The 26,387-nt window shown below is 50.1% G+C and overlaps 1 protein-coding gene across 1 annotated transcript; it reads right to left on the minus strand.

The window, feature by feature from the left end:
* Positions 1-867: 867 nt before the first annotated feature.
* Positions 868-18,098, minus strand: NANS (N-acetylneuraminate synthase). The gene is made up of 6 exons (XM_040963250.1): positions 17,914-18,098; positions 12,026-12,241; positions 6,340-6,439; positions 5,348-5,502; positions 2,682-2,948; positions 868-1,098 (listed from the first exon to the last, which is right to left on the minus strand). Exons 1-6 carry the CDS (start codon positions 18,043-18,045, stop codon positions 889-891), a joined length of 1,080 nt encoding a protein of 359 aa, XP_040819184.1. The 5' UTR covers positions 18,046-18,098; the 3' UTR covers positions 868-888.
* Positions 18,099-26,387: the final 8,289 nt, after the last annotated feature.

The following is a 26,387-nucleotide window of genomic DNA, read 5'->3' on the forward strand; positions in this document are numbered from 1 at the left end:
GCAAGTGACCTCAGCCTAGGAAAAAGCTCAGACTTGTGGGCTGCAGGTTCTATACAGACACAGGGACAGCCTGCGCAATGAGGCCAGGTGGGGGCCAGCATTGTGGCCACAGCAGGGAAAGCCACTTCCTAGCATGCCTATGCAACAGCACCTGTTTGAATGCCAGCTGCTCCACTTCCAAGCCAGCTTCCTGCTGATGCTCCAGGACAGGAAGCAGGAGGACCAGGTACTCAGGGTGCCTACTATTCCCGTGGGAGTTCTGGTTTCCTAGCTTCATCCTAGCCCAACTGTTGAGGCAGGGAGATTGCTTAGTCTCTGTCTTCCAAACAAAACAAAACCCTTGCTTATTCAACATTGCCATCATCCACTACTTCTGCAGGTGCCTCGGCAGGGAGCTGAGTTGGGAGCAGAGCTGCTGAGACCAGGAATGGTGCTCCAATATGGGATGCTGGTGTTGGAAGTGGAGCTTACCTAGCTGTGCCAACAACAGCTCTGCCTGCCCCCCAACCAAGTATTTGTACCATTACCTGCTGCCTTTCCAGAGCACACAAACACAGGAAGCTGGGATGAAGAGGGGACCTGGATTTGGGAACTGAGGCTCTCTGACACGAACAGGGTACGGATGTTCCAGGTGGGGTCTTAACCTCTGCACTAAACACCTGTTGCTCCACTTTTCTTTTGAGCCCACTCCCCTTCTGGGTCAGCCAAACTGCCACAGGACACACACTGCCATAGTTTGTTCTCTCTCTCCTGGGGCCTTGTCCAGAGAGACAGTCTCGAAGAGGTAGACAAGAGCTAGGCCCTCTGGAGACCATCTCTGCCCCACCTCTGCCAACATACCCATCATCCCAGCAAGGCAACTGGGAATTCAGAAAATGGCACTTTATTTTAAGACTTGATTTTTTTGCCATGATTTTCTACTGCTTCTTCCAAGATGGTATCATCCTCTTCAATAGTGACCAACACCTTCTTGCCCACAAGAGTAAAGATATCTTCGGGGGCACAGCCTTTGGGCTCCCCCACCTTCACAGTGAGCATGTCCAGTGTCAAGACGGTGCCTTCTGGGATCTTCACTTTGGCCACCACGGACTTGCCCAGCTACCGAAAGAAAAAGAAGTTACACTCAAAAGCAGCTCCTTGCCAATCACTTTACACCCCCAGGTCTCTGATGGGTCCCCTGCCAGGGCACCCCAAGAGCAGGACTCTGGCATGCACCGCCCACCACACCACAGCACCCAGCACAATTTCTCATCCGCATAGGGATTCAGTCTAGTGCAGGTGCAGGGTCATTATAGCAAAGTAGAAAGGAGAGGCCTCAGGCTGGGAAGGTGCAGGTCTAACGGCCCAGCAGCTGGGAATAAGCTGGGCCTGCTGTCTCTATAAAATGGAAAGCAACAGTGTCTGCATCTTGTTGGATGAGGACTCGTGATCACATGCAAATGGGCTTTGCATGGAAGAAGTTCCGTGTGTGCAAGCTGCCATTCCATCTGCCCAGTGTCTGGTAAAGGTAGGGAAATGGGGACCCTCAGAAGGCAACAGACTCAGCGGGGGTGGCCAACAGCCAGGATGAGGCCTTAAAGAGGATGGAGGTTCCAATTCCTGGCCCACTGCTCTCGGGACAGAACACCTGTTCCTCCTCTGTGGAGTAACATAGTGCTCAGAAGAGACAGTTGGTGTGACCACCCCTCAGATGACAGGAGAGCAGCCCTGAGGCAGGGCCAGTAAAGGCACGGGCGCCGGGAAGGAAGGATCCTGAAGGGTGTGCACAACCAATGCCTTTGTCCTTGTCTTTCACAGAAGCGCTTTAAAATAAACCCCCACCATTACTATTTGGCATCTCGGAGGATCCAGTTCTGCTGGGAATTCAGTGCCAGGAACCAATGTCCCCCAACTGATGTTGGTCAAGTTGTGCACCCCTAACTATTTTACCGTGCAACTTATAGCCCAACTCTCATGCTGCTTCCCGGCACAATCTGCCTGGTGTTCCTCTGTAAGGCGCTGTTTCTCCATACTGCTCTTTAAGTTCCCCAGTCCTCGTGCGTTGTTCCATTGGCAGCCAGTTCATGGGTCCCTTTACAAACACGGATGCCAGCATCCACCTTCACCCATGACCTTGACAGCCCATTGCAGGTCAGCAGTGTCTGCCTGTCAGGCAGCCTCGCCTGCCCCACTGTGTGCCTGATGTCTAGGAAGTCAGTATGCCAAACAACAGTCCTGGGCGTCACTACCCTTTCTGAAGGTCAGGGCCATGCAAGACATGTTTACACCACTGCCCCATGCCCTACAGTGACCACTGCCCCTCTCCAGGACCTCCCTTCCCAGGCAGCACCAGCCTCTGCTACTGACTCTCGGGCCTGCTCATGTCTCCTGCTCTCCTGCTCCAAAGACTCCAGACTGGACCCAGCCCAGGGCCACAGCCCCTTCCATGAGCAATCTAGAAGTCTCTGGGATGTAGTTGGAAGACTCATGATTCTAGGAAGCCAGAGAAAGTGCTAGAACTCCCCTTAAGTGATGCACTTTTCCAGCTGCCTGAAGAAGCCCAGAGGGACTAGAGTGACAGCCCTCTCTGAGCTGCCTGGCTTACTCAGCTCGGGTCGGTCCCTGGGTCTTCACTGCGAGTGAATGCACCATATGTCCCATCTCTCCCACCCTGAGAACAGGCCGGAGCCACCAGGACCCACCTTCTCATTGCAGGCCATCTCACAGGGCAGCAGCTGCTTTGTCGGGGAGCCTAGGGCCCGCTCCACCAGGCGCACGGAACGCACCAGCTCAGCCAGCTCACTGGGCTCCAGGGAGGCTGCATGGTCACTCCCCTTCCAGGTCTTATCCAAGGTTATATGACGCTCCAACACCTTGGCCCCCAGGGCCACGGCGGCCACAGATATTGCGATGCCTGTTTCATGTCCAGAGTACCCTATGGGAATGTCAGGAAAGAGCTTCTGATATTCCTGAAAGAAATAAAAAGGACAAAAGAGGTTTTGTCAGTGTGGGAGTTTATGCAGCCCCCTAGAATCAGGCAGATCAGCTTAAAATTATTGAAACAGCATGGAGAAAGACACCATTTACCCACTGGTTTATTCCCCAAGTGCCTACAATAGCCACGACTGGGTCAAGACGAAACTGGGAGCTGGGAGATCAATCTGGGAATCCCACTTGGGTGGCAGGGACTTGAACCATCACTTGTTGCCTCCCAGAGTAAAAGAGCAGGTGCAGGACTCAGCAGCAGGGCCAGAGCAGAGCACAGGCACTCAGATATGGAAGCAGCCATTCCAAGCACAGCATCTTTGCCACTGTATCACACACTTGCCCTGGGCTATGCAGTCATGGGTGAGGAGCCCTGGTCCTCCTTCCCAAGAATGACACTAGGTCCTGTTCTGGGCTGCTGGAAATAGATGAAAGGCACTCAGCGTACTGAGGAAATGACCCGCCACAATGTTAATATATACAATTAAAAATGAATATGGTGGGGCCTGGCATGGTGGCCTAGTGGCTAAAGTCTTCACTTTGCATGTGCCAGTTCAGGTCCCAGCTGCTCCATTTCCCTGTATGTGGCCTGGGAGCTGTAAAGGATGGCCCAAAGCCTTGGAACCCTGCATCTGCATGGGAGACCTGGAAGAAACTCCTGGCTTCAGATCGGCATAGCTCTGGCTGGTGCAGCCACTTGGGGAGTGAACCAGCAGACGGAAGATCTTTCTCTCTGTCTCTTTCTCTGTAAATTTGACTTGCAATAAAAAATAAATAAATCTTAAAAAAGAAAGAATTTGGTGGCCAGCATTATGGTGTGCCTGGTAAAGCTGCCACCTCCAGTGTCAACATCCTGTTTAGGCACTGGGTTCAAGTCCTGGCTGCTCTACTTCTGATCCTCATTCTGCTAATGGCCTGGGAAGCAGCGGAAGATGGCTCAAATCCATGAGCCCCTGCATCCAACGTAGGAGACCCAGACGAAGCTCCTGCCACCCTGACTTCAGCCTGGCTCAGCCCTGGCCATTGCAGCCACTTGGGAAGTGAACCAGAGATTACTTCACTGTCTGTAGTGCCAGTATAGCACAGGGGCACCAGTTCAAGTCTCAACTGCTGCACTTCCAATCCAGCTCCTTATTAATGTGCCTGGGAAAGCGGCAGAGGATGCCCAGGTGCTTGGGCCCATGGCCCACAGGGAAGACCTGAAAGAAACTCCTGTCTCCTGACTTCAGTCTGGCTTAGCCTCGACCATTCAGCAGCTGGGGAGTGGGAAAAAAAAAAAGAAAAAAAAAACTCCTGTTCCATTTAATTAGCCTAAGCTGCTAAAAGCAAGTGTGTAATATACACAAATATCACCATCTATAATATATACAGTATAATCTCAACACACAGCCCCTTAGTGGAGATGCTAAATAATTAATCAGTTATACATAGCTCACAGAAAGTAGCAGAAGATGGTCTAAGATGGGTGAGGCTTCTTAGTGAGGGTGCTTAAGTGCAGCAAAAAGGACTTGGGTGGAGGGTAAGGCTAGATCGGGTGGTGAGGGCCTCGAATGGCAAGCTTGAGGACCATGTGACAGGGTGATGGGGCAGAAATTCAAATTGCTGACATGTTTCTGGGCTGGCATAGAGAGCACACGTGACCGCAACTCAGGTGGGGACAGGAGGGAATGAGTGTCTCTGACCTGCCGGGAAAGGAAGTCAGGGAGGAAACCTGGAGTGCCAGATACAGAGCTCTTAATCACAGCGACCTCTATGGGATGGAGGCACGCTCTGTCTAAATCACAAATTGCAGAGTCGCTGGAGATAAGAAAACCACATGCACAGCTTTAAAAATGACATGAGTTACCAGAACTGGAAATGACGGAAAGTTGAGGTAAAAAGATACAAATATCCATTTTCAAATAATGTTTTCTCAGTTAAATATAAACATTGGGTATTATTAGGTTACACAGTTACTTTAAAACAACTAAAAAAAAAACTTATCATGAAAATGTCAAATACTACGCTGAAAAAAATTATAATCATTCCACTATTGGGATTAGAAGTGTGTGTCTGCATACCATATTGGAGTGCCTGGTTCAAGCCCTGGCTCCTCCGGCTCTGATCTCACTTCCTGCTGAGATGCTTTCTGGGAGGCAGCAGACGAGGCCCATGGACTTGGGCCCCTACCTTCCACAAGCAAGACCCGGATGGAGCTCTGGCTCCCAGTTTTGGTCCGACCCAGCCCCTGACCCACTGTGGTCATTTGGCAATGAACCAGTCGATGAATCAGTCTATCTCTTTAGCCTTTCTAATAAATTAAATACATAAAAATACAGAATTGGGGTTGCCAAAAGGCCCAGTGTGACAGTCAGGTGCCACCCCCCGTTCCTCGCCTGCACACCGAGATGACGCGCAGGTTGGTGTCTTCCGGCTGGAGCGGGTAGGCGCTGGTGCACTGCAGGAAGCAGAAGTTAGGGTTGAGGGGCTTCACGATTTGATAGACTTGCTTCATGGTGTCCATCGACTGCATCCCGCTGGAGATCACCATCGGACGCCCTGGGGGAGCCAGAGCAACAGCGTTTTACAAGTCCTCCCTCCCTCCTAAGCACATTCTAATGGCTGCTCTCATCCATCATTCATAAAGTTCTTCAAACAGAGTACCTGGGGCCAGCGCTGTAGTGCAGCAGATTTTAAGTTCCTGCCTGTGACGCCAGCATCCCATATGAGCGCCCTTCGAGTCTTGGCTGCTCCATTTCTGACCTAGCTCTCTGCTTATTCACTTGGGAAAGCAGGAGAAGATGCCCCCATGCGCTTGGACCCTTACCACCCATGTGGGAGATCTGATGGAAACTCCTGGCTCCTGGCTTCAGCCTGGCTTCAGCCTGGCTCAGCTCTGGCCAGTGTGGTGATTTGGAGTGAGCCAGCAGAGGGAAAATCTCTTTCTCTGTCACTCTGCCCTTCAAATAGAACAAAAGTACCTCTTCAAAACTTGCTTATTTTCTGGGCCAACGCTGCGGTATAGTAGGCTAAGTTTCTGCCTGTGGCACCAATTCATGTCCCAGTAGCTCCACTTCCCATCCAGTTCCCTGCTTGTGGACTGGGAAAATGGCAGAGAATGGCTCAGGGTCTTGAGACCCTGTATCCAGATTGGAGACCCAGAGGAAGCTCCTCATTTCTGGCTTCAGATAGGCTCAGTTCCAACCACTGTGGACATCTAGGGAGTGAACCAGTGGATAGAAGATCTCTCTCTCTCTCTGTCTGTCTGTCTCTCCATCTTTCTGTAACTTGGCCTTTCAAATAAGAAGAAAACAAATCTTTTTAACATTTTTCTTAATTTCTTATAAAAACTAACATGGATGTCCCCAGGTTTTATGATACAAATTAGGCACTCACCTTTTCTAGCTGTCTTTTCCAGATAAGGAAAATTGTTAGTGTCTCCAGATCCAACTTTGAAGAACGGGACATTCAGTTCATGCAGAAACTCCACTGCCATCTACAAAAGCCAGAGTGGCACTCCTTTAGCACTGGCCAACAGCACTGTCCTCGAACCAGGTGGGGGATGGCATGCGTGCAGACAGGCCCTCCTCCCTCTGCCTGCGGGACAGCCACCCTACAACCCGAGAGCAGGGGCACACAATCCAAGGACCCACTCCTGTTTGCCCACCCATCTGTCCCAAAACACTTGGTGCTTGTCTGCACCCACTACAAAACCCTGAAAAAGCTCTTGCTCCTGGCCAGACCCGTCCATCCCCAGGGACGCAGGGGCTGGGGAGGAAACAAGCCAGGGTCATGACCTAATCTTGACCCAGAAAACCCAGCTGTGAGAAAGAGAACAAGCCCTTACAGGCTCAGATTTCTTCAGGGCCGTACAACCGGGAAACAAGGCCACTGCAGTCCCTGCCAGGATGGGAAACAGAACAGCAGCCTTCTGACTCCTAGCCACATGGTCTGCACAGAAGTGAGTCTCAGCCCCTATTTTTTGGCCCACACAAGGCCCTTCAACACGCTCACCATCTTCCTACACAATCAGGAAACATAAATGTCACTATACACACACGGAGCAATCAGCAGGTCACACTGGGGGCCAGCGTTGTTGCACAGCACGTTGAGTCACCACTTGCAACATTAGCATCCCATATCAGAATCCTGGCTCAAGTCCCACATGCTCTGCTTCTGACCCAGCTCCCTCTGATGCCCCATGGAAGGCAGCAGAAGCTGGCCCAAACACTCAGGTCCCTGCTGGGTCCCTGCCACCCACTTGGAAGATCCGGATGGAGTCCTCGCTCCCGGCCTCCACCTGGCTAGGACTAATTGTTGCTGCCATTCAGGGAGTGAACCAGCAGATGGAAGATCTCTTTCTCACTCTGTCCCTCTTCCTCTATTATTTTGCTTTTTATTTACTTGAAATATATCCTTTTTAAGATCTATTTATTGGGTCCTGTGCAGTAAGCCTAGCGGCTATAGTCCTTGCCTGCAAGTGCCGGGATCCTATATGGCTGCCAGTTCTAATCCCAGAGGCCCTGTTCCCATCCAGCTCCCTGCTTGTGGCCTGGGAAAGCAGTCGAGGATGACCCAAGGCCTTGGGACCCTGCACTTGTGTAGGAGACCTGGAAGAGGCTCCGGGCTCTGAGCTCCTGCCTTCAGATCAGCACAGCTCTGACCACTGCGGCCGCTTGGGTAATGAATCAATGAAAGGAAGATTTTCCTCTGTCTTTCCTCCTCTCTGTCTATCTGACTTTCCAATTAAAAAATAATAATAATAATTTCAAAGTTACAGAGAGATCCTGAGGCTGTGCAATGTGTCCCAGCAGACAGAGGGCAGCCTTGTCCATCTGTGGCTATCTCCAGGAGTTACAACAAACCTCTCTGATGCCTAAGCAGGCTGCATCAGGCATTCTGTTATAGTAAAACAGACTAACACAGATTCTGTAGGTTTCTATTTCACATTTGCTAACCAGCCCTAGCCCATTTCTAACTTGTTCCTTGAAGAAGAAAGTCTGATGTCTCCCCTTTCATTCCTCTGTCTGGCGGACGAACAGAGTATTTTCCACAAAGAGGGAAGCTGCTGAGCTGTTCCTCTGTAGATTCCAACTCCCTGCACGGCATCAAAGATGGATGGGTGGGCTCAAGAAATGGGTAGATCCAAGGGTGGAGGGTAACACAGCAAATGTAGAAAAAAACATATGGCAAAAATGTCCCAACACAGGTAGCAGAACTTGCATGAGAATCTGCAGTTTGCAAGCGAGGGGAAAGGGGAACGCTCTGCAGGGAAGAACGGAGTCATTGTGCAGCCCTCCTGGGGGACCAACGCCACCTAGTGGCCACTGAGAAAACTGCCACTTCGGGAACCTGGACACCTTTTGTGCTGAGAACCCCTCCTCCCTGCCCTACATTTCCCAGGCTGGCTCTCCACCCTTGACCCTTTCTTTCCACAGACTCCTCAGCTTCCCCAGCCTGTCTTCCCTGCTGTCACATCCCCTCTCCATCCAGTGTACAACACAGCAAGGCCGACTTGTGACTTCTCGCTGCCTCCCACCCCACAGCAGCACACACCCTTTGGCAGACAGCGGGAAAGAACCTCCACCACACACGGCTCCAGTAGGTTCAGGGTCCAGAAGGTGCCCTCCAGAGGGGCCAGCGCACTACCTGCTCACAGCCAGAGTATCCTGGGAGATAACTCGTCTAACCTTTGACCTAGTGCTGGCCAGCTTCAGACTCTGGAAGGATTAGTTAATGTGGATGGACAAGCTGTGCCCACATTACCCTCTGACCTCAGTGTGTCCTGCGACAGACTCCAGGCATTGCAGTCTAACAGAGGAGCTGCAAGAGAGGGGTGCAGCTTGCGGAACCCCAACCAGTGCTGGGAAGAAAAAGCAAGTACAGGTGATGAGCTGGCAAGAGGGCTGTCCCCCTAACCCCACGTGGTGACTGGGTGGGCAGCAAAGGAAGGGGAGGGGAGAGCACTGCAGGGCCGGCGCTGGGCAGTGAAGAGGACCCCTGGAGGTGGGTAGAGGAGGCATCTTTCAGGAGACACACAGTTTCCATTTGTTGCCTCAACACAACTTTCCTTTTAGGTAGAAGAAAGACCCTGTTGGTTGGGCTGAGCCCCGCAGGCCTCTGTGTACCTCTGGGCCAGGCATCCTGGCAGTTTCCTTGGCCCTCATCCTCATAAATGTTGCCACACCCTACCTCTCCCTCAGCACACAGAGCACACCCTGGAAGAGCACACAGACAGGAGACAAGGGGTGCTCAGTATACACCCGCCTTCTCCAAGGAAGGCAGCAGACGGCCCTGGCCTGGGGTGGGGGTGGGGAACAAGCCTCTCAGAACGCATCCCATTTGGTCCCCCAAATCCACCAGGTTTTCTTTTTTAAAGATTTATTTATTCTTATTGGAAAGGCAGATATACAGAGAGGAGAGACAGAAAGGAAGATATTCCGTCTGATGGTTCACTCCCCAAGCGGCTGCAACGGTTGGAACTGAGCCAATTGGAAGCCAGGAGCCTCCTCCAGGTCTCCCACACAGGTTCAGGGTCCCAAAGAGCTCTCCCAGGCCACAAGCAGGGAGCTTGTTGGGAAGCAGGGCTGCCAGGATTAGAACTGGCACCCATACAGGATCCCAGGCGTGCAAGGCGAGGGCGTTAACTACTACACTATTGTGCTGGGTCCATTTTTAAGATTTTTAAAATTTATATTTATTGGAAAGGCAGATTTACAGAGAAAAGAACAGACAGAAAGATCTTCCATCCACTGATTTACTCCCCAGATGGCCACAATGGCCAGAGCTGAGCTAATCCTAAGCCAGGAATCAGGAGCTTCCTACAGGTCTCCCATGAGTGTGCAGGAGCCCAAGCACTTGAGTCATCCTCAGTCACTTTCCTAGGCCATAAGCAGGGAGCTGGATCGAAAGTGGAGTAACTGGACTTCAAACCAGCACCTAAATGGGATGCTGGCATCTCAGGCATAGTCAGTGCTCCACTGGAGGCAGCTGGTTGACCAAATGCAAAATGTTTTTCAAGGGTGGCCATTTAGCCCAACGAGAAGCTTATGTTCCGGGGCTGGTGCTGTGGCATAGTAAGTTAAGCTTCTATCTGTAGAGTACACATTCCAGATGGGTGCTGGTTTAAGTCCCTGTGGCTCCACTTTCAATCCAGTTCTCTGCTGATGGCCTGGGAAAGCAGCAGAGGTTGGCACAATTCCTTCGGCCACATGTGTTCAAGGAACACATGCGGGAGACCTGGAAGAAGCTACTGGCTTCAAATGGCTCAGCTGAAGCAGCTGTGGCTATTTGGAGAGAGAACCCGCAGATGGAAGATCTCTCCGTAATTCTACCTTTCAAATAAAAGTAAATGATTTTTTAAAAAAAGTAGCAGCAGCAGTAGCAGCTTACATCTTTTGCCCAGGTAACTGGGCTTGGTCCCCAGCACCTGACCTCATCTTCTTGCCAGACACTAGGAGGCAGCAATGCAACTCCAGTAAACAGGTGCCTGACAACACAGGTGGGAGACCTGGACTGAAACTCAAAGCCCAGGCCCAGCGGCGTGGCCTGGCGGCTGGAGTCCTTGCCTTAAACATGCCGGGATCCCATATGGGCGCCGGTTCTAATCCCGGCAGCTCCACTTCCCATCCAGTTCCCTGCTTGTGGCCTGGGAGGGCAGTCGAGGACGGGCCAAAGCTGTGGGACCCTGCACCAGCGTGGGAGGCCCAGAGCAAGTTCCTGGTTCCCAGCTTCGGATCAGCACAGCACCAGCTGTTGCAGTCACTTGGGGAGTGAGTCATCAGATAGAAGACTCCCCTCTGTCTCTCCTCTCTGCATATCTGACTTTGTAATAAAAAAAAATAAAATAAATCTTAAAAAAAAAAAAAACCCTCAAAGCCCGACTCCCAGCTTCTACCTCAGCCCAGACCCACCCCAATCCTAGTGAACATGTTGCAGTGAACCAGCCGATGAGAGCATTTGTTCTCTTTCTCCCTCCCTCTCTCTGCCTCTCAAATAAATAAATCTTTTAAAAGTGCTTTAAGGGGCCAGCACTATGGTATACTGGGTAAAGCTGCCATTTATAGCACTGGCATGCCATAAAGGCACTGGTTCAAGTCCAGGCTGCTCTACTTCCGATACAGCTCCTTGCTAATGCGCCTGGGAAAGCAGTGGGGGATGGCCCAAGTCCTTAGGTCCCTGCACACATGTGAGAGAACTGGATGAAGCTTCTGGCTCCTGCCTTTAGACTGGTCCACTTTGCGATCATCTGGAGAGTGAATTAGCAAATAAAAGCTCTCCCTTTCTCTATCTCCTCCCTCTCTCTGTAATGCTGGCTTTCAAGTTAACAAATAAAGCTTTTAACAATTAAATTAATTAAATTAATGAAAATAGAAATATTCTCCTGCTATTAGAATCATTACTCATAAGGAGGGGTAAGTGCTTGTGGTACAATGTTAACTGGAGATGTGTGCACAGAAAGAAATGTGAACCACACTGGACAATGAAACACACGGTTAAGAGCCCTCTAGAGGAAACCCAGCAAAACAACTGCTGTCCTGGGCTTACGGTCAGTTCCCCGCCTTCCCCCTACCCTACACCAATGACCATTTCCTAAACTTTCCATCATTTTCATAACTAAATAGTTTTACTTGAAAACTATATTTACTTGAAAGAACAGTGCATGAAGGAATCCTGAGGCCTTATGTAAAGCAGACAGGACCCTGAGATGGCACAGCTGGGCTCTTCCAGCTATGGCCATGCTGGAGCCTCTCCCTTCTAGAAGACATCACCCACCCCAGGCCAGCGGGCACTGGGGGCTGGATGGCCTGGCTCCCACTGCAGTCCACTTTCCCCAGGGCTGTGCCAGGCTGGAAGATTCCAGGAGGTCTGCATGGCTGTCCCCATATCCCGGTGATGGCCTGTTTTTAAAGCTATGGTTCCCTCCCCACAACTCTCCCTGGGTCGTGGCACCTGCTGCTTCCCACTCAGATGGATGCAAAAGAGGGAGCGAGGGCTACAGCTGGTACTGAAGTGCAGCTGCCAGGCTGGCTCTGCCCCCTGTGGGAGCAGCGATGCCAAGGGAACACGTGCAGAGGCTTACCTCATCCATGCCAGAGGCCGTGAAGAAGATGCCCACCTCCTGGGCATACTGCTGCAGCTCACGGTACTGAGCATGGCTGAACTCCAGGTGCCGCTTGTGCTCGCCATACGTCTTCCCCCAGGAGTGCTTTGAGGTGTAGGGCCTCTCCAAAGCCTTCCGATTGAACTTGAATTCCAGCTCACTCTTCTGGAACTTGGCACAGTCAGCCCCACACTCCTGCAACACACATTTGGACGCTGTGCAGTGAGACCTGCCCCTGATTCTTGGAGAGACTCCAATGCTGGGTTAGCTACAATGACGCCACTAGCTGTGGAAACAACAGTGATTAACAGATGTTAAGAATCCCCAAAGAGAAGGACCGGGAGAAGCAAGAAAGGTCAGGAAAAGGTTGTTGTAGAATGGGAGACACCCACCTGACCCTCAGACTCCCCTCTCACTCTTAAAAAAAAAAAAAAAAAAAAAAAACACCCACAAATGGCCTGTGGCACCAATAGCCATACGGGCACCAGTTCAAGTCCCAGCTGCTCCACTTCCAATCCAGCTCTCTTCCCAGCTGCAAGCAACTGCCTAGGTTGCCTTGTACCTAGGTAAGCATCACACTCACTGCTAGAAGAAAAGCAGCCAACAGCTGGCAGCCATTTGGGGCCTGGTTTAGTGCCAATCCAGCTCCCTGCTGATGGCCTGGGAAAGCAGTACAGGACAGTCCAAGTGCCTGTGCCCCTGCACACACATGCGAGACCCGGCGGAGGAAGCTCCTGACTCCTGGCTTCAGATGAGCTCAGCCAGGAGTGAACCAGCGAGTGGAAGATCTCTGTCTCTCCTTTTCTCCATAACACTATTTTGATTAAAAAAAAAAAAGTCTTTAATAAAAATATTTTTTAAAACGCAGGGGGATATGCCTAGGGGGTTTTGCTTTGTGTTGTGATATTCTCAATAATGAATGGAGAAGTGCAGGAAGATGTTCAGTTACATAACTCAGCAGAGGTCAGCATCATGAGCACTGGGTCAAGATTCACAGAAGAAAAATTCTGGCCTAACACTGACCTCTTAGGGCACTTCCTGTCTCCAGACTCAGTTTCTCTACCTGTATAAAGAGCAACCTAGGGACTCTGGAAAGCTTGGAAACCATTCTGAGACATGCCTTCCAGGGATGAGAAGACAAAGGGGCACGGCTCTGCATCCCTTTTCTCTGACTGTAGCCCAAGCAACTCTCCTTTTAGCTGTTCTTTCTGCTTTTCTGAATGACATTTTGTATGAGCAACAGGTTCTGCAGCAAAGCGCCAACAAGCACAGGTGAGACGGGCCCTACCCTCGGAGATCAGCACTGCGCAGGAGCAGTACCACAACAGCCGCGTTGTCTGACTACGATTCTATTGTCAGTCAGCCTCCAACACCCCAGGATGGTTTCCAATAAAACTACTCAACAGGAAGATAAGTACCTGTGAAGCCTCATCTTTTTTATTGTTCTTTAAGATTTATTTAAGTTTATTTAAAAGGCAGAATTACAGAGAGAAGGGCAGAGAGAGATCGTCCATCTGCTGGTTCACTCTCCAAGTGGCCGCAATGACCACAGATGAACAGATCTGAAGCCAGGAGCTTCTTCTGGGTTCCCACATGGGTATAGGGGTCCAAGCACTTGAGCCATCCTCCACTGCTTAGCCTGTTGAGCCACCACACCAGCCCCTGAACACTCATCTTCCTGCCCATCCTGTGGAAATTGGGGTACTTTGGTTGGTGAAAACCTCCTGAGTCCAGAGTGCCACTCCTGGAAAAATGCCAAGATGGCATGGTTAGGAGCTGATGCTAGAAAGAAGCGGAAAAAGCCTTAGAACATAAGGCGACTCTGAGCAACAGAGTGCTCGTTGTCTCTATGAAGATCCCAAGGCTCACAGCGAGCTGACCACAATCACACAGTGTCTCAGCCCAGCTGGACAAGTCCCTCTCCTCAGGCCGCAGGACGTGTGTGTGCGCCCAGGCCTGCACCTGGGACCTGTACACGTTGCAGTGCCTTGCTTCCAGCAAGGGGAAGAACAGACTTCCGGAGATGGGAACTTCTGGCTCCCCTTTTGTTTCTCACCTCCACTCAGGACAGGAAGCTCAGATTCATTCTGATGAAAGTAAAGAACCTGCTTCCATTGGGCAAACCTGCCTTTTACAGCAAGATAACAAAAATGAAATTGTAGAAATGAGTAACAATTAGAATTTGGATCAAGTTCTACTATATTCCATGTAACACCAGCTAGGGTGGGAGAAATCATGTTCTTTCACTTAAAAAAAGAGCGATTTTCTTTCCTTATCTGTTGAACGCTACTGTGAGCTCTGGGGCGGGAACACAGCAGTTAAACCACCCGTTAGGAAGCCTGCAACCCATACCTGCTGGTTTGAGTTCAAATTTTGTCTCCATTTTCTGTTCAGCTTCCTGCTAATGCAACACCCTCCGAGGCAGCAGGTGACGGCTCAGTTACTTGAGTCCCTGCCACCCATATGGAAAAAGCAGATAGAATTCCTGGCTCCTGGCTTCTGTCTGGCCCAGCCCAGACAATTGTGGGCATTTGGGGAGTGAACCAGCAGATAGAGAATGTCTCTCTTTGTGCTTTGCTCTTTAAATAAACAAAGGTAAAGTAAAATAAAGGCTCACGTTTGTTTAAAGAAAGAAATCACTGTCACTTTGCAGTATAATGTTGATGGTTTCTTCGTTCAAGGTTTCATTGCTACTCCACTGGTAAAACCAAGCAATAAAACTATGATGACGGGCTTGTATGGTGGTGACCCTAGCACGTTAACTTCCCACCTGCAGTGCCAACACTCCATATGGGCACAGGTTCAAATCCTAGTTATTCTACTTCTGGTCCAGCTCTCTGCTCATGGCTTGGGAAAGCAGCAGAGGATGCCCAAGGCTCTGGGTCCCTGCACCCACACAGGAGACCCGGAAGAAGCTCCTGAATCCCAGCTTTGGATCAGATTAGCTCTGGCCCTTGGGGAGTGAACCAGAGGATACAAGATCTCTCTTTTTTTTTTTCTCCCTCTCTTTCAAGTAAAGTACACACACCTAAAAAACAAAAGCAAACAATAACAACAACAAAAATTCTCCATTACTGGCAAAGATGTAACACACTTCTGTAGCAAAATATGAAATTTAAAAGTACGTTCTGGAGGGACCAGAGTGATGACAAATCAGGCTAATCATCCACCCGTGGTGCTGGGCACCAGTTCATGTCCCAGCTGTTTCACTTCCTATTCAGCTCCCTGCAGGTGGCCTGGGAGAGCAGTCGAGGATGGTCCGAGTCCTTGCATCCCTGCACCCATGTGGGAGACCTGGTAAAAGCTCTTGGCTTCTGCTTTTGGATTAGTTGTGCTCTGGCCATGAGGCCTTTTGGGGACTGAACCACCGGATGGAAGAAGTCTGTCTCTCCTTTTCTCTGTAAATCTGCCTTTCAGGTAAAATATAAAAGGTAGGTTTAGGAGCAGGTGTTTAGCCTACAGGTTAAAGTGCCCACGATCCACAGTGGAGTGCCTGGGCCTGCTTCCCAGTTCTGGCTCTTGCTTTCAGCTTCTCACTAATGCAGAGCCCAAGAATCGGATCCTTGCCATCCACATGGGAGACTAGATCGAGTTCCTACTTCCCATCTTCAACTCTGGCTTATCCCAAGCTATTACCAGCATCTGAGGAGTGGGCCAGAAGACAGAAGCTCTCTATCTCCCTATTTCTTATTTTATTGTTTAAAGACACATTTATTTGAAGGGCAGAGTTACAGGAACTGAAGGAGAGACAGAAAAAAATCTTTTACCCCCTAGTTTACTCTCCAAATAACTACACTGGCCAGGGCTGGGCTAGGGCTTGGGACCCCGTGCCCATGTGAAAAACCTGGAAGAAGCTCTTGACTCCTGGTTCTGGTTGGTTCAGCTCCAGTTGTTGTGACCAGTTGGGGAGTGAACCAATGGATGGAAGATCTTTCTATCTCTCCTCTCTGTAAGTTTACTTTTCCAACAAAAATACATAAATCTTAAAAAAAAAAAAAAACCTGCACTTTTACTATTACAAACAGATCTGTTATATGAGCAAACTTGAAAGTGTAACTCCATCTACAAATGTCAGCTAAAAGGAAATATACAAATCCTAATACAAGCATTTCATAAAATGTTGCTGCTTTGAGCTTTAAGTTACGAAACGCGTAGCATAAATGAAAGAACATTGAGACCTCCTAAGGAAAAACGCACCTGCCCAAGAGCATTGTGCTTGTAAATGACATCCCGGGTCCAGTGGGGTGTGCTTCTCTCAGTCTCATCACTGTCTCCCTCAGGAGAATGATCCTACTATCTTCGAAAATTCAAAGAGCGAAAGCAAGACAGGCAGTGGGGCGCAGTAGGTTAGGCTGCCACTTGGGACTCTCATCCCATTTCAGAATGCCTGGGATCCTATTCCACCTTCCCTTCTTGCTAATGAGCCGGAAGGGCTCCTGGCTCCTGACTTCAGCTACCCCTGCCTCAAATGTTACAGGCATTTGGGAAAAGAAGCAGCAGATGAAAGATCTCTATCTCCCTCTCTCTCTCTTTTTTAAGATTTTCTTTTTATTATTGCAAAGTCAGATATACAGAGAGGAGAGACAGAGAGGAAGATACTCCGTCCCATGATTTACTCCCCAAGTGGCCACAATCGCCAGAGCTGAGCCAATCCAAAGCCAGGAGCCTGGAGCTTCCTCCAGGTCTCCCAGGCGGGTGCAGGGTCCCAAGGCTTTGGGCTGTCCTTGACTGCTTTCCCAGGCCACAAGCAGGGAGCTGGATGTTAAGCGGGGCTACCAGGACTAGAACCAGCACCCATATGGGATCCTGGCGCATTCAAGAGAACTTTAGCCGCTAGGCCACAGCGCCGGGCCCCTCTCTCTTCTTTCTTCCCTCTGTCCTTCTGCCTTGCAAATAAATAAATGTTTTTAAAAGAGCGAGACGGAAAAAGTTGAGAGATAAAGACTAAAACTGTTTCCACGGCTTTAAAAACCACTAGGCATTTTTACCACCTCAGGTTTCAGAGAAGTCACACCTTAAGAAAACAGGCTATTCCCCTACATTCAAAGCAGCAATTATCCTCCAGAATAAACAATGCTGCAGTTGAAGGCATCTCTTCCTTTAACAGCTCTGTGCCCTTGAGCAAGGCGACGGAAATCCACAGCAACTCCCAGCTGCACTGGGGTGTTGCAGGAATTACACGAGAAGGTGCAGCAAAGGACTGACTGCAGGAGCTGAAGGACCTGGCACACCAGAGGTCAGTCACTGCCATTTTCCTAAAGGATTCAATGGCGAGGGTTCCATGCCAGCAGGGACCCTAAAGCAGTAAGGTGAAACCTAACCACCAGCGATATGCCATCAGGCACAGAGCGCTGATGAAGGCAAAGAAATGACAGCAAGCCCTATGCCAAGGCAAGAACCGCAGGCAGACCAGTCGCTGAGTCCCAGCACCTCGCTGCCCAGCGGCAGGCACGGCATTCCTCGCGTTCCGTCCCAACTACTCTGGGAAGGAAGTACCAGGACTGACAAAACCAGTCTGCCACATGAGGAAACTGGGGCTGGCAGAGGCTACGTGGCTAGCAGGATTTGAACCCGGAACCCTGGCTCCTATTGCAAGGACATGCCTGGTTCAGTGAATGGCGCTGGAGGATACTGCAAGTGAAAGAGCCACGACAGCAAGAAAGAAGCCGGGCACTTCAGAGCTCCCGGGGTGCCACTGAAGATGCCAGGCAGCGAGGACCAAAGTGCTGCCCGCGGACACGTCAGCAGGGGGCGGGGCACGAGCAACAGGGATTCCAAGCATTTGGGAGACAGAGCTGAGGGGCGGAGGGCAGAGGAAGCGGGGCGAAGTGGGGTCCCGGCGCCCAGACCAGGGGCTCTCGGCTCACCTTGGCCATGCGGATCATGCGTTTGGCCACTTCCAGGTCGCCCTGGTGGTTCTGGCCGATCTCGGCAATGATGAAGCATGGGTGCTGCCCGCCCACCCAGCGCCCGGGACACAGCTCCAGCTCCAGCGGCATCGCGGCACTCCCCTCGCCCGCCCGGGCCTGGCCTGGCCGCCGTCTCCTCCTTCAGGCCGGGTGGGCAGCCCCGCTCAGACCGCGCATGACGGCCCCGCCACGTCAGCCCCAGGCCGCCGCGTAGCCAATCCCAAGGCATCGCCTCGCCTCGACGGCCAATCAGGGTCGGGGGCGGAACTTCCCGCGGGAAAAGGCGGTGCGGCTGGGTGAAGCCGCCGCGAGCTGCGCGCTCGGGATGGGCGTGAGGCGGCGCGGACTCCAAGCGGCTGAGGGAGAGCACTCTTCCGGGATTATGGGATGCTGGTTCGAGTCCAGCTCTAGGGTTGTGAACACTGGTATTCTTTTTCGGTATGTGAAACAAGAAAATCATACAGAATTCCACGATCCAGCATCCTGATGTAGTAGGCTAATCCTGTGCCTTGGGTTTTGGCATTCCATATGGGTGCCGGTTTGAATCCTGGCTGCTGGTCCAGCCACCTGAATATGGCCTGGGAAAACAGAAAATGGCTCAGGGAGATCTAGAGGAAGCGCCTAGCTTTGAATCAACCAGCTCTAGCTATTGCAGCCATTTGGGGAGTGATGGAGGACCTCTCTGTCTGTCCTTCTGTCTATAACTCTGCCTTTCAAATAAAATTAAAATAGATTTTTAAAAAATAAAGAACTCTGAGAACATGCATAGAAAGCTTTGGCCACAGGGATTGGTGTGTGTCCAAAGCCACTCACAAGGCCGGAGCAAGGGCTGGGAATGAGGGCCCCGGAGTACCTCTCAGGTCAGCAGTTTCACACAGATGAGAAGTAGGTTCATCCCAGGCCCCCTCACCAGAGCTGAAAAACGAAGCCACAGCCTATGGCCAGAAGAGGAGGAGGGGGCTGACATCTAGCTGGGATCGGATGAACCTTTCCCTGCAACACAGGTCAAACTGCTGGAGGAGAGGGTGTGCCCTGGACCAAACAGAAAAACAGCCAGACTCAAGTCATGGAGAACTCACTCGGTGTGGATCCTGAGGACCAGGGACCAGAGGGTCCAGGGGGCACGGAGCGTCCAGGAGAATGAAGCCCAGACAGAGGTCAGTGGACTCAGGACCCCTGGGAGACACATGATGAGGGGGCAGAGGGGGAGGTGAAGAAACAGAAGGTGAGAAGCTGACTTTTGAGGGGAAGAGAGTGTGTGGGGGAGCTGGCATGATGGCTTAATTGGCTAATCCTCTACCTTCAAGCACCAACATACCATATGAGTGCCAGTTTGTGTCCCAGCTGCTCCACTTCCCATCCCACTCCCTGCTGTGACCCAGAAAAGCAGTAGATGGCCCAAAGCCTTAGCACCCTGCACACGAATGTGGAAGGCCCGAGAAAAGCTCTAGGCTCCTGGCTTCGGATCAGCTCAGCTCCAGCATTTGGGGCCATTTGGGGAGTGAAGCAACAGATGGAAGATCTTTCTCTCTGTCTGTTCTTGTCTCTGTAAATCTGTCTTTCCAATAAAAATAAATATATCTTTTTAAACGGACACTGGGGGATTCTGTGCTGAGGGCGTCTAAGGAAGTGCATGTTGGAGAGCAAGAGGAAGCAGCCAGAGGAAGGAGGGCGGTGGAAGTGGCTTCATTCACACACCATGTGGGTGTGCCATGGCAGGCAGTGGGGATTTTTTCTTTGATTCCAGTGGTCTTTCATATCCCTGCATGAGGCAGAGCAGCTGGCCCTGGTCACAAAGAAAATAAAATCCAGCACTCGTCACTTTGGACTTTGTGGTTTCTTCTAGTTTGTGAAACGAGGGTTGTTAAGGGGAAAACAAAAAAAAGAAGCCACGTTGAGAAACTGCAGCCTTCCCCCAAGCAGCACCTGAGGCTGATGTTAGGCGTGCTAAGGAAGCAAGTGCCAGGAATCAGAGCAGGGCTCTACCAAAGTCAAGAGGAAGGAACACAGCCTTTTCTTCTTGGATGAGGAATCTTGGGTTCAGTGTATTCAAACCTAAACCTAGGCTAGGGCAGGACTCTCCCCTGTCACTTGCAGGTGAGGCCAGGGAAGAACTTCATTTTGGAAAAGCAGGTTCCCAGAGGATGAGGTAATTATGGGTGGAGGTTGAGGCTGGAGGTCCAGTGGCCATGTATGAGCTGTGTCTGGGTGTGGACCAGGCTTGGCTGGCATGTAACACCCAACAGTAAAAACTGGAATGGGTGAAGGCTAGTCAGGAAAGGCCGCTCACTGTTCCTGCTAATACAGGAGGTAGACTAAGTAGGGCTGGTCCATGGAAAAACTGGTGTACGCGAGATGTGGTAGTGGGAGAGGTTCTGGTGGAGAAGCTTGGGGAACTCCTCTGTCAGGAGACAGTCCCTATAGGTGAGTGCAAAAATCACGACAGGGAGCAGCCCGAAGCAGGCCAGGGAACAGTACCCACCAGTATACACTTGGTGCAGGTAAGGGGGTGAAATCCAAATTCCAGAATGGAGTGTGGGTCAGGCCAGGTTAGGCCACAACACAAATCAATTCTCTGAAGGCCAGGACTGGGGGCTGGCTGGGCTGGGCTAGGCTGTAGCCCCTACCAGCATGAGTTGGAACTGGGGGTGGGCCAGGCCTGGCCAAGCTGCAGCACCCACTGGCAAATGCTGAGGAGAGGCAGACCATGCCAGACTCAACTGCAGCACCCAACCAGCACACGTGAGACCCAGGGAGTAAAGGAGCAAAGCCAGTAGGGGGCTGTGGAGGGGCTCCCCTGCTGCACCAGCACTCCCACTGGAAAGCGCAAGTTGAGATGGGAGCAGACCAGGCCAGGCAGGGCTACAGCACTTGATGGCCTTGTGTGAGCTGGATCAGGGGAAAGTCAAGCTGAGCTGACTTCCTACTGGTGCATGCATAAACCAGAGTGATTGTGGGTTGGATGTGCTTTGTCGCAGCATCAGCTGGCAGATGCTGGCACAGGGGGCAAATTCTGTCAAGTTAAACTGCAGAACCATCTGGAAAGTGCAAGATCTGGGAGTGGGAATGGGCACAGTAGGGAAACAGTGGCCATCTCCCTCTTGGGTTGCCACGCCGACTGGTATGCATGAGAACCAGGACTGGGGCTGGCATGGCTAGACAGAGAGTGGCACCCACCAGCAGGTATGTGGGCTGGATAGTGGAATTGGTTAGGTCAAACTAGGCTTCAATGCCCATTGACAAGTTTGAGAGCAGAATGGGATGTGGGACATTCTGGACCAGTCGGCTACACATATTGGCAAACACAGAAACTAGGACGGGGGCAGGCCTGGTGCAGGTTATTGGGAGTCACCCCAAGTAAGTTGCAGCTCCCACTAGTGTCTGTGAAGGCCAAATGTGTGGTGGGCAGGATTGGGCTGGGCTGTAATATCCATTGGGTTGTGTAAAAGACAGGGTTGGAGACAAAACTGACCCAACAATTGCAACCACCAGCATGTGCATAAGCTGACTAGGGCAATGGACTGTGCTAGACCCTATATTGGCAAGCACACACAAGAATCAGGTCTGGGGTCACCTCAGATGAAGTTTCTGTGGGGATTCTCCCAATTGAATTACTGGACTCAGAACCCCAATCATGGAGAGAATTGCAGGTTCCGTGGTCTGATGGTGGAGTGCATGTGTCAGAGCTGGGCTTCCTCAGTGGATTAGAGCAGTGGCCAGCATATCCAGGTGCACATGGAGGATGTGGCAGTGCATTGGAGTCTATAGAGGACATCCGGTGCCATAGGAGAGGACAGAAGACAGAATAAATTGATCAACTGCCCCACCCAAGTGTTGGCAGTGAATGACTGGGCAAATGAAGACTGAGGTGGTCTTTGTCAGCCAGTGTATTCTGGAGAGATTTCATTGTGCTTAGAGTGGCAAGATCGGCAGTAATTTAGAACTGCTGAACTATCAAAACCTCATGAGCCAGACCAGTTGGGGAGTGAATCAATGGACAGAAGATCTTCTCTGTCCTCTTTTTTGTATATCTGCCTTTCCAATAAAAAAACAGTAAACTAAATGTGCAAATTAATTTATGATTGGAAGATGAATGGAGTGTTGGGAAAGCAACTGGTAAGGAGATCTACTTCAAATGCATGATCAGGAAGAAGTATATATATGTATTTATATATAAATATATATATATATACTTTTATTTTTTTTGGATAGATTTAGAGAGGACAGAAAGATCTTTCATCTACTGATTCACTTCTGAAATAGAAACAATGGCTGGAGCTGAGGCAACCCGAAGCCAACAGCCTGGAACTTTTTCCGGGTCTCCCATGCAGATGCAGGCTTCCAAGGCTTTGGGCGGTCTTGTAGTGCTTTCCTGTGGGCCATCCTCAGTGCATTCATTGCCAAGGAACTTCTTTCTGGATTCCCTCATCTACAGTCAGGGACAGTCACCACCAGATGGCAGTGGTGAGGGTTGTTCTAGAACAACTGGGTAAGGCCTGGTTCTTATGTGCCCAAATCTTTAGAGGGATCTCAAGCCTGGCCTCTCTCCCCGGCCCGCAGCTTGGCAGGACTTTATCCCTGTCACTGGCCTCATCTTCTAGTGGGGCTATCCCTCCCCACTGCCCAGTTTGGACAGGGGGATCTACCTTGTATCTACACCTCCTCTTGTAACTTCAGAATTCCCAAAGCTTTAACAGCTTCCACTCATCTCCCTTCAGTCTGCCTTTGAGAATCTCACTCATTTGCAGGGCACCCACAGGATCCTCAGGAGAGATTCCTTGATCGTTAGCACCAGCCTGCTCATCCACAGCTGACACAGAACTCAGGGGGTTGCAGACATTGCTTAGCAGAGTTCAACCTGGGAAGCTGTGAAAAGATGCTGCAGAGCCCTGGCCTCCAGGTGATGTAAAACACAACCAGCATCTCTTCAGCCTTGCTGGGATGTCTGAAAGTGCAAAGATAGACTCATCGGATGTGGGTCTCTGCATCTCCCTTCAAAGCTGTCCCAAGCATAATCTCTCAACTCAAAATCTTCTTTGGATTCCTGCACACGACAGTCATCAGGAAAGGCAAGCCCAAGACTGTCGGCCTGGACAGTCATCTTGCTTGAGATTCCCTTACGTGTCACAGCCCTCTGAGCTATACAGATCCTTGCTTTGTCTGTCCACCTTCTCCCAGTTCCACTCCCTTTCTTAATCCCTGCCAACCACCAAGCTGTTTTCTAGCTCTACAGTTGAGTCATTTCACAGATGTTCTAGGAATCGATCCATGCAGAATGTAGTTTTGGGGGATCAGCATCATTTCCTGGAGATTCATACAGACCAACACGTGCACCAACGTATGCCCCTGGAGGCCTGAGTTCTGATGTGGCTAGCTAAGCCACTGCTTGTGACACTGGCATTGCACCATGGAGTGTCAACTTGAGTCCTGGCTGCTGTTTCCAGATCCAGCTTCCTGCTGACACGCCTGGGAAAGCAGCAGAATATGTCTGAAGTACTTGAGCACCATTGTGTGGAGACCAGAATGGAGTTCATGGCTCCTGGAATAAGCCAGGCTCAGGCCTGGCCGTTACAACCATTTGGGAAGTGAACCAATGGATGGAAAGTTTCTCTCTCTCTCCCTCTCTCTGTATCATGTTCTGTCTTTCAAATAAATAGGTAAACAAATATTTAAAATAAGCCAACTGATGCATCACAATTTTATTTCATCATTTAGCCATTGAAAAATATCTGGGGTTAATACACATAAAACTGCTCTAAACCTTTGGGAATACATTTTTAAAAAAGATTTATTTTATTTTTATTGGAAAGGCGGATATACAGAGAGGAGAAACTGAGAGGAAGATCTTCCATCCGATGATTCACTCCCCAGGCGGCTGCAACAGCTGGAGCTGAGCCAATCCGAAGCCAGGAGCCTCTTCTGGGTGTCCCATATGAGTGCAGGGTCCCAAAGTTTTGGGCCATCCTCAATTACTTTCCCAGGCCACAAGCAGGGAGCTGGATGGAAAGTGGAGCTGCCGGGATTAGAACCGGCGCCCATATGGGATCCCGGGCGTGCAAGGTGAGCACTTTAACCACTGAGCCATCGCGCTGGGCCTGGGAATACATTTTTTTCGTTTTTTTTTTAAATTAATTATTTAGTTAGTTTCTATTTCTTTTTTCTTTTTCTTTTTTGGAGGAATACTTTTTTGCATAAACACAAATTTTCGTTTCTCAAACACAATAATCAATACTGTAATATCTGAATCATATGAAGTAGTTGCATGTTTATCTTTGTAAGAAACTGCCAGACTTTTCCAGAGTGGCTGTGATGTTTTACATTCTCACCAGCAACATGTAATAAGTAAGTGTAAGGAAGTTCCTCTAGCATCCTCACTAGCATTTGGTATTTTTTTTTAAAGATTTATTTATTTTTATTTGAAAGATCTTGCAGAAAGAGAAGGAAGAGACAGAGAGAGAGGTCAGCCATCTGCTGGTTCACTCTCCAAATTGCTTTAACAGCTAGAGCTGAGCTGATCCGAAGTAGGGAGCCAGGAGCTTCTTCCAGATCTTCCATGTGGAAGCAGGGGCCCAAGGCTTGGGTCATTCTCTGCTGCTTTCCCAGGCCACAGGCTGGATGGGAAGTGGAACAGCTGGGACACAAACCAGAGTCCATATGGGATCCCAGTGCCACAGGGTGGAGGTTTTGCTCACTTTGTTACAGTGCCAGCCTCAAGGTTATGACTTTTTTTCTCTTTGAGATAAGTGTTCCATACCGAATCATTGTGATTTTAATTTGCACTTGTTAGCTCAGAAGTTTAACACCTCTTGTGTGTGATGGCTCAATGGCTAAATCTTCACCTTGTAAGCACCAGGATCCTATACGGGCACGTTTGTGTCTCACTGCTCCACTTCCCTATCAGATCTCTGCTTATGGTATGGAAAAGAGTAGAGGATGGCCCAAAGCCGTGAGACTCTACAGCATGGAGACCCAAAAGCCCCTTGCTCCTGGCTCTATCCTGGCTCAGTTCCCCGTTGTGGCCATCTGAGGAGTGAACCAGTGGATGGAAGATGTATTTCTCTACCTTTCTCTCTCTGCAAATCTGATTTTAAAATAAATCTCTTTTAAAAAGAAATAGATCTTAATAATAAAAATAAAGAATAAAAAACAAACAAAAAATAAATAGATCTTGCTGGCATTTTGATAGACCTTGTATTCCCATATCAGTACAGGAAGATCATATGATCATTTTATAATGCTCATCTGGACATGATGGAAAAATCATGAGGACACAGAAAAGTGCCAATCATAACAACATGGAGGCTGAGACAGGTGGGCTTGGAGTGGAGTGAAAACGCACCTGTTTTTCCCCCAGTGCCTCTGTGTCCCCACATGGGGTCTAGAAACCAACAGAAGCCAGCATGTTGAACTTGAAGATGCTCCCCAAATCCCTACTTAGGCTTCTTGCTGTGAAAAAAGAATGAAGGTGGGCAGGGGGCACTCCTTTTCACAGTAATCCCAGGACCAGTTACCTCTACTGTCATCCGGCCACAGCCATCCCTGACTTAAACAGAAAGTTGAATGAAAAGTGTCAGCTCATACAGAAACGCACCCCATTTAGACAGCATGACATTGCATGGGGAAGGGCTGATGTGGAACTCATGTCTGTGATGTCCCAAACTCAGTGGGTTCTTAGGAGCTTTAATGAGCAAGTGTGAGGATTTTATCCAGTACTTCCATTTGGAAGTGCACGGTTCATTTTCCTTCTTTAGCCACATCCCATGTTAGACAACTCCATGGGTGTGTGAAGACACCTACTGTTGTCAGCTTCAGGCTGTTGGATTCTGATTTTGGAGACTGCAGACCCATCGCCTTGGAATGATATGTATTATCTGCCACCATCTTAAGATTTATTTATGTATTTATTCATTTATCTCATTTGAAAGGCAAAGGAGAGAAGGAGGGTGGTTTAGCTGCCATTCACAGGTTCACTCCCAAAGGCTTGCAATAGCCAGGAATGGACCAGGCTAAAGTCAGGAGCCGTAATTCAATCTGGGTCTCCCACATGGGCCTTGGGGACCCGACCCAAGTACCAGAACTATCACATGCTGCCTCCTACAATCGCAGGAAGCTGAAGTCGGAAGCAAAGACAGGACCTGAACCCAAACATTCCAACATCAAGGGCAAACAACAAGGAACCAGTGCAGGGCACCTACTGCCTGTTCAGCTTGGGGAGGGTTAATGCCCTTGCTGTGAACGGGGCAAGGACCATGCTGGCACAGATAGAGCCAGAGGTGGCAGTGTGGGCAAAGTTGAAGTGAAACGTGCAGGGGTGGGAAGCTAGGGCATATGGGGACAAGTGGCAGAAAGGCAGGCTGGAAGAGCTAGCATTATGGTATAGTGAGTTAAGCCTCCACCTGCGATGCCATAGAGGAACAAGTTCCAGCCCCAGC

The sequence above is a fragment of the Ochotona curzoniae genome, unplaced genomic scaffold (assembly GCF_017591425.1).
Source record: "Ochotona curzoniae isolate NIBS_2020 unplaced genomic scaffold, NIBS_Ocur_1.0 scaffold_3208, whole genome shotgun sequence".
Lineage (NCBI taxonomy): Eukaryota > Metazoa > Chordata > Mammalia > Lagomorpha > Ochotonidae > Ochotona > Ochotona curzoniae.

What these genes read in the sequence shown, in the direction of transcription:
- NANS (XM_040963250.1), bottom strand. Translation starts at nt 18,045, where the DNA reads ATGCCGCTGGAGCTGGAGCTGTGTCCCGGGCGCTGGGTGGGCGGGCAG. An exon ending in GCATGATCCGCATGGCCAAG is followed by an intron (nt 12,242 to 17,913) that starts GTGAGCCGAGAG and finishes TGTGTGTTGCAG; the next exon opens with GAGTGTGGGGCTGACTGTGC. An exon ending in CGGCCTCTGGCATGGATGAG is followed by an intron (nt 6,440 to 12,025) that starts GTAAGCCTCTGC and finishes TGGCTTTTGTAG; the next exon opens with ATGGCAGTGGAGTTTCTGCA.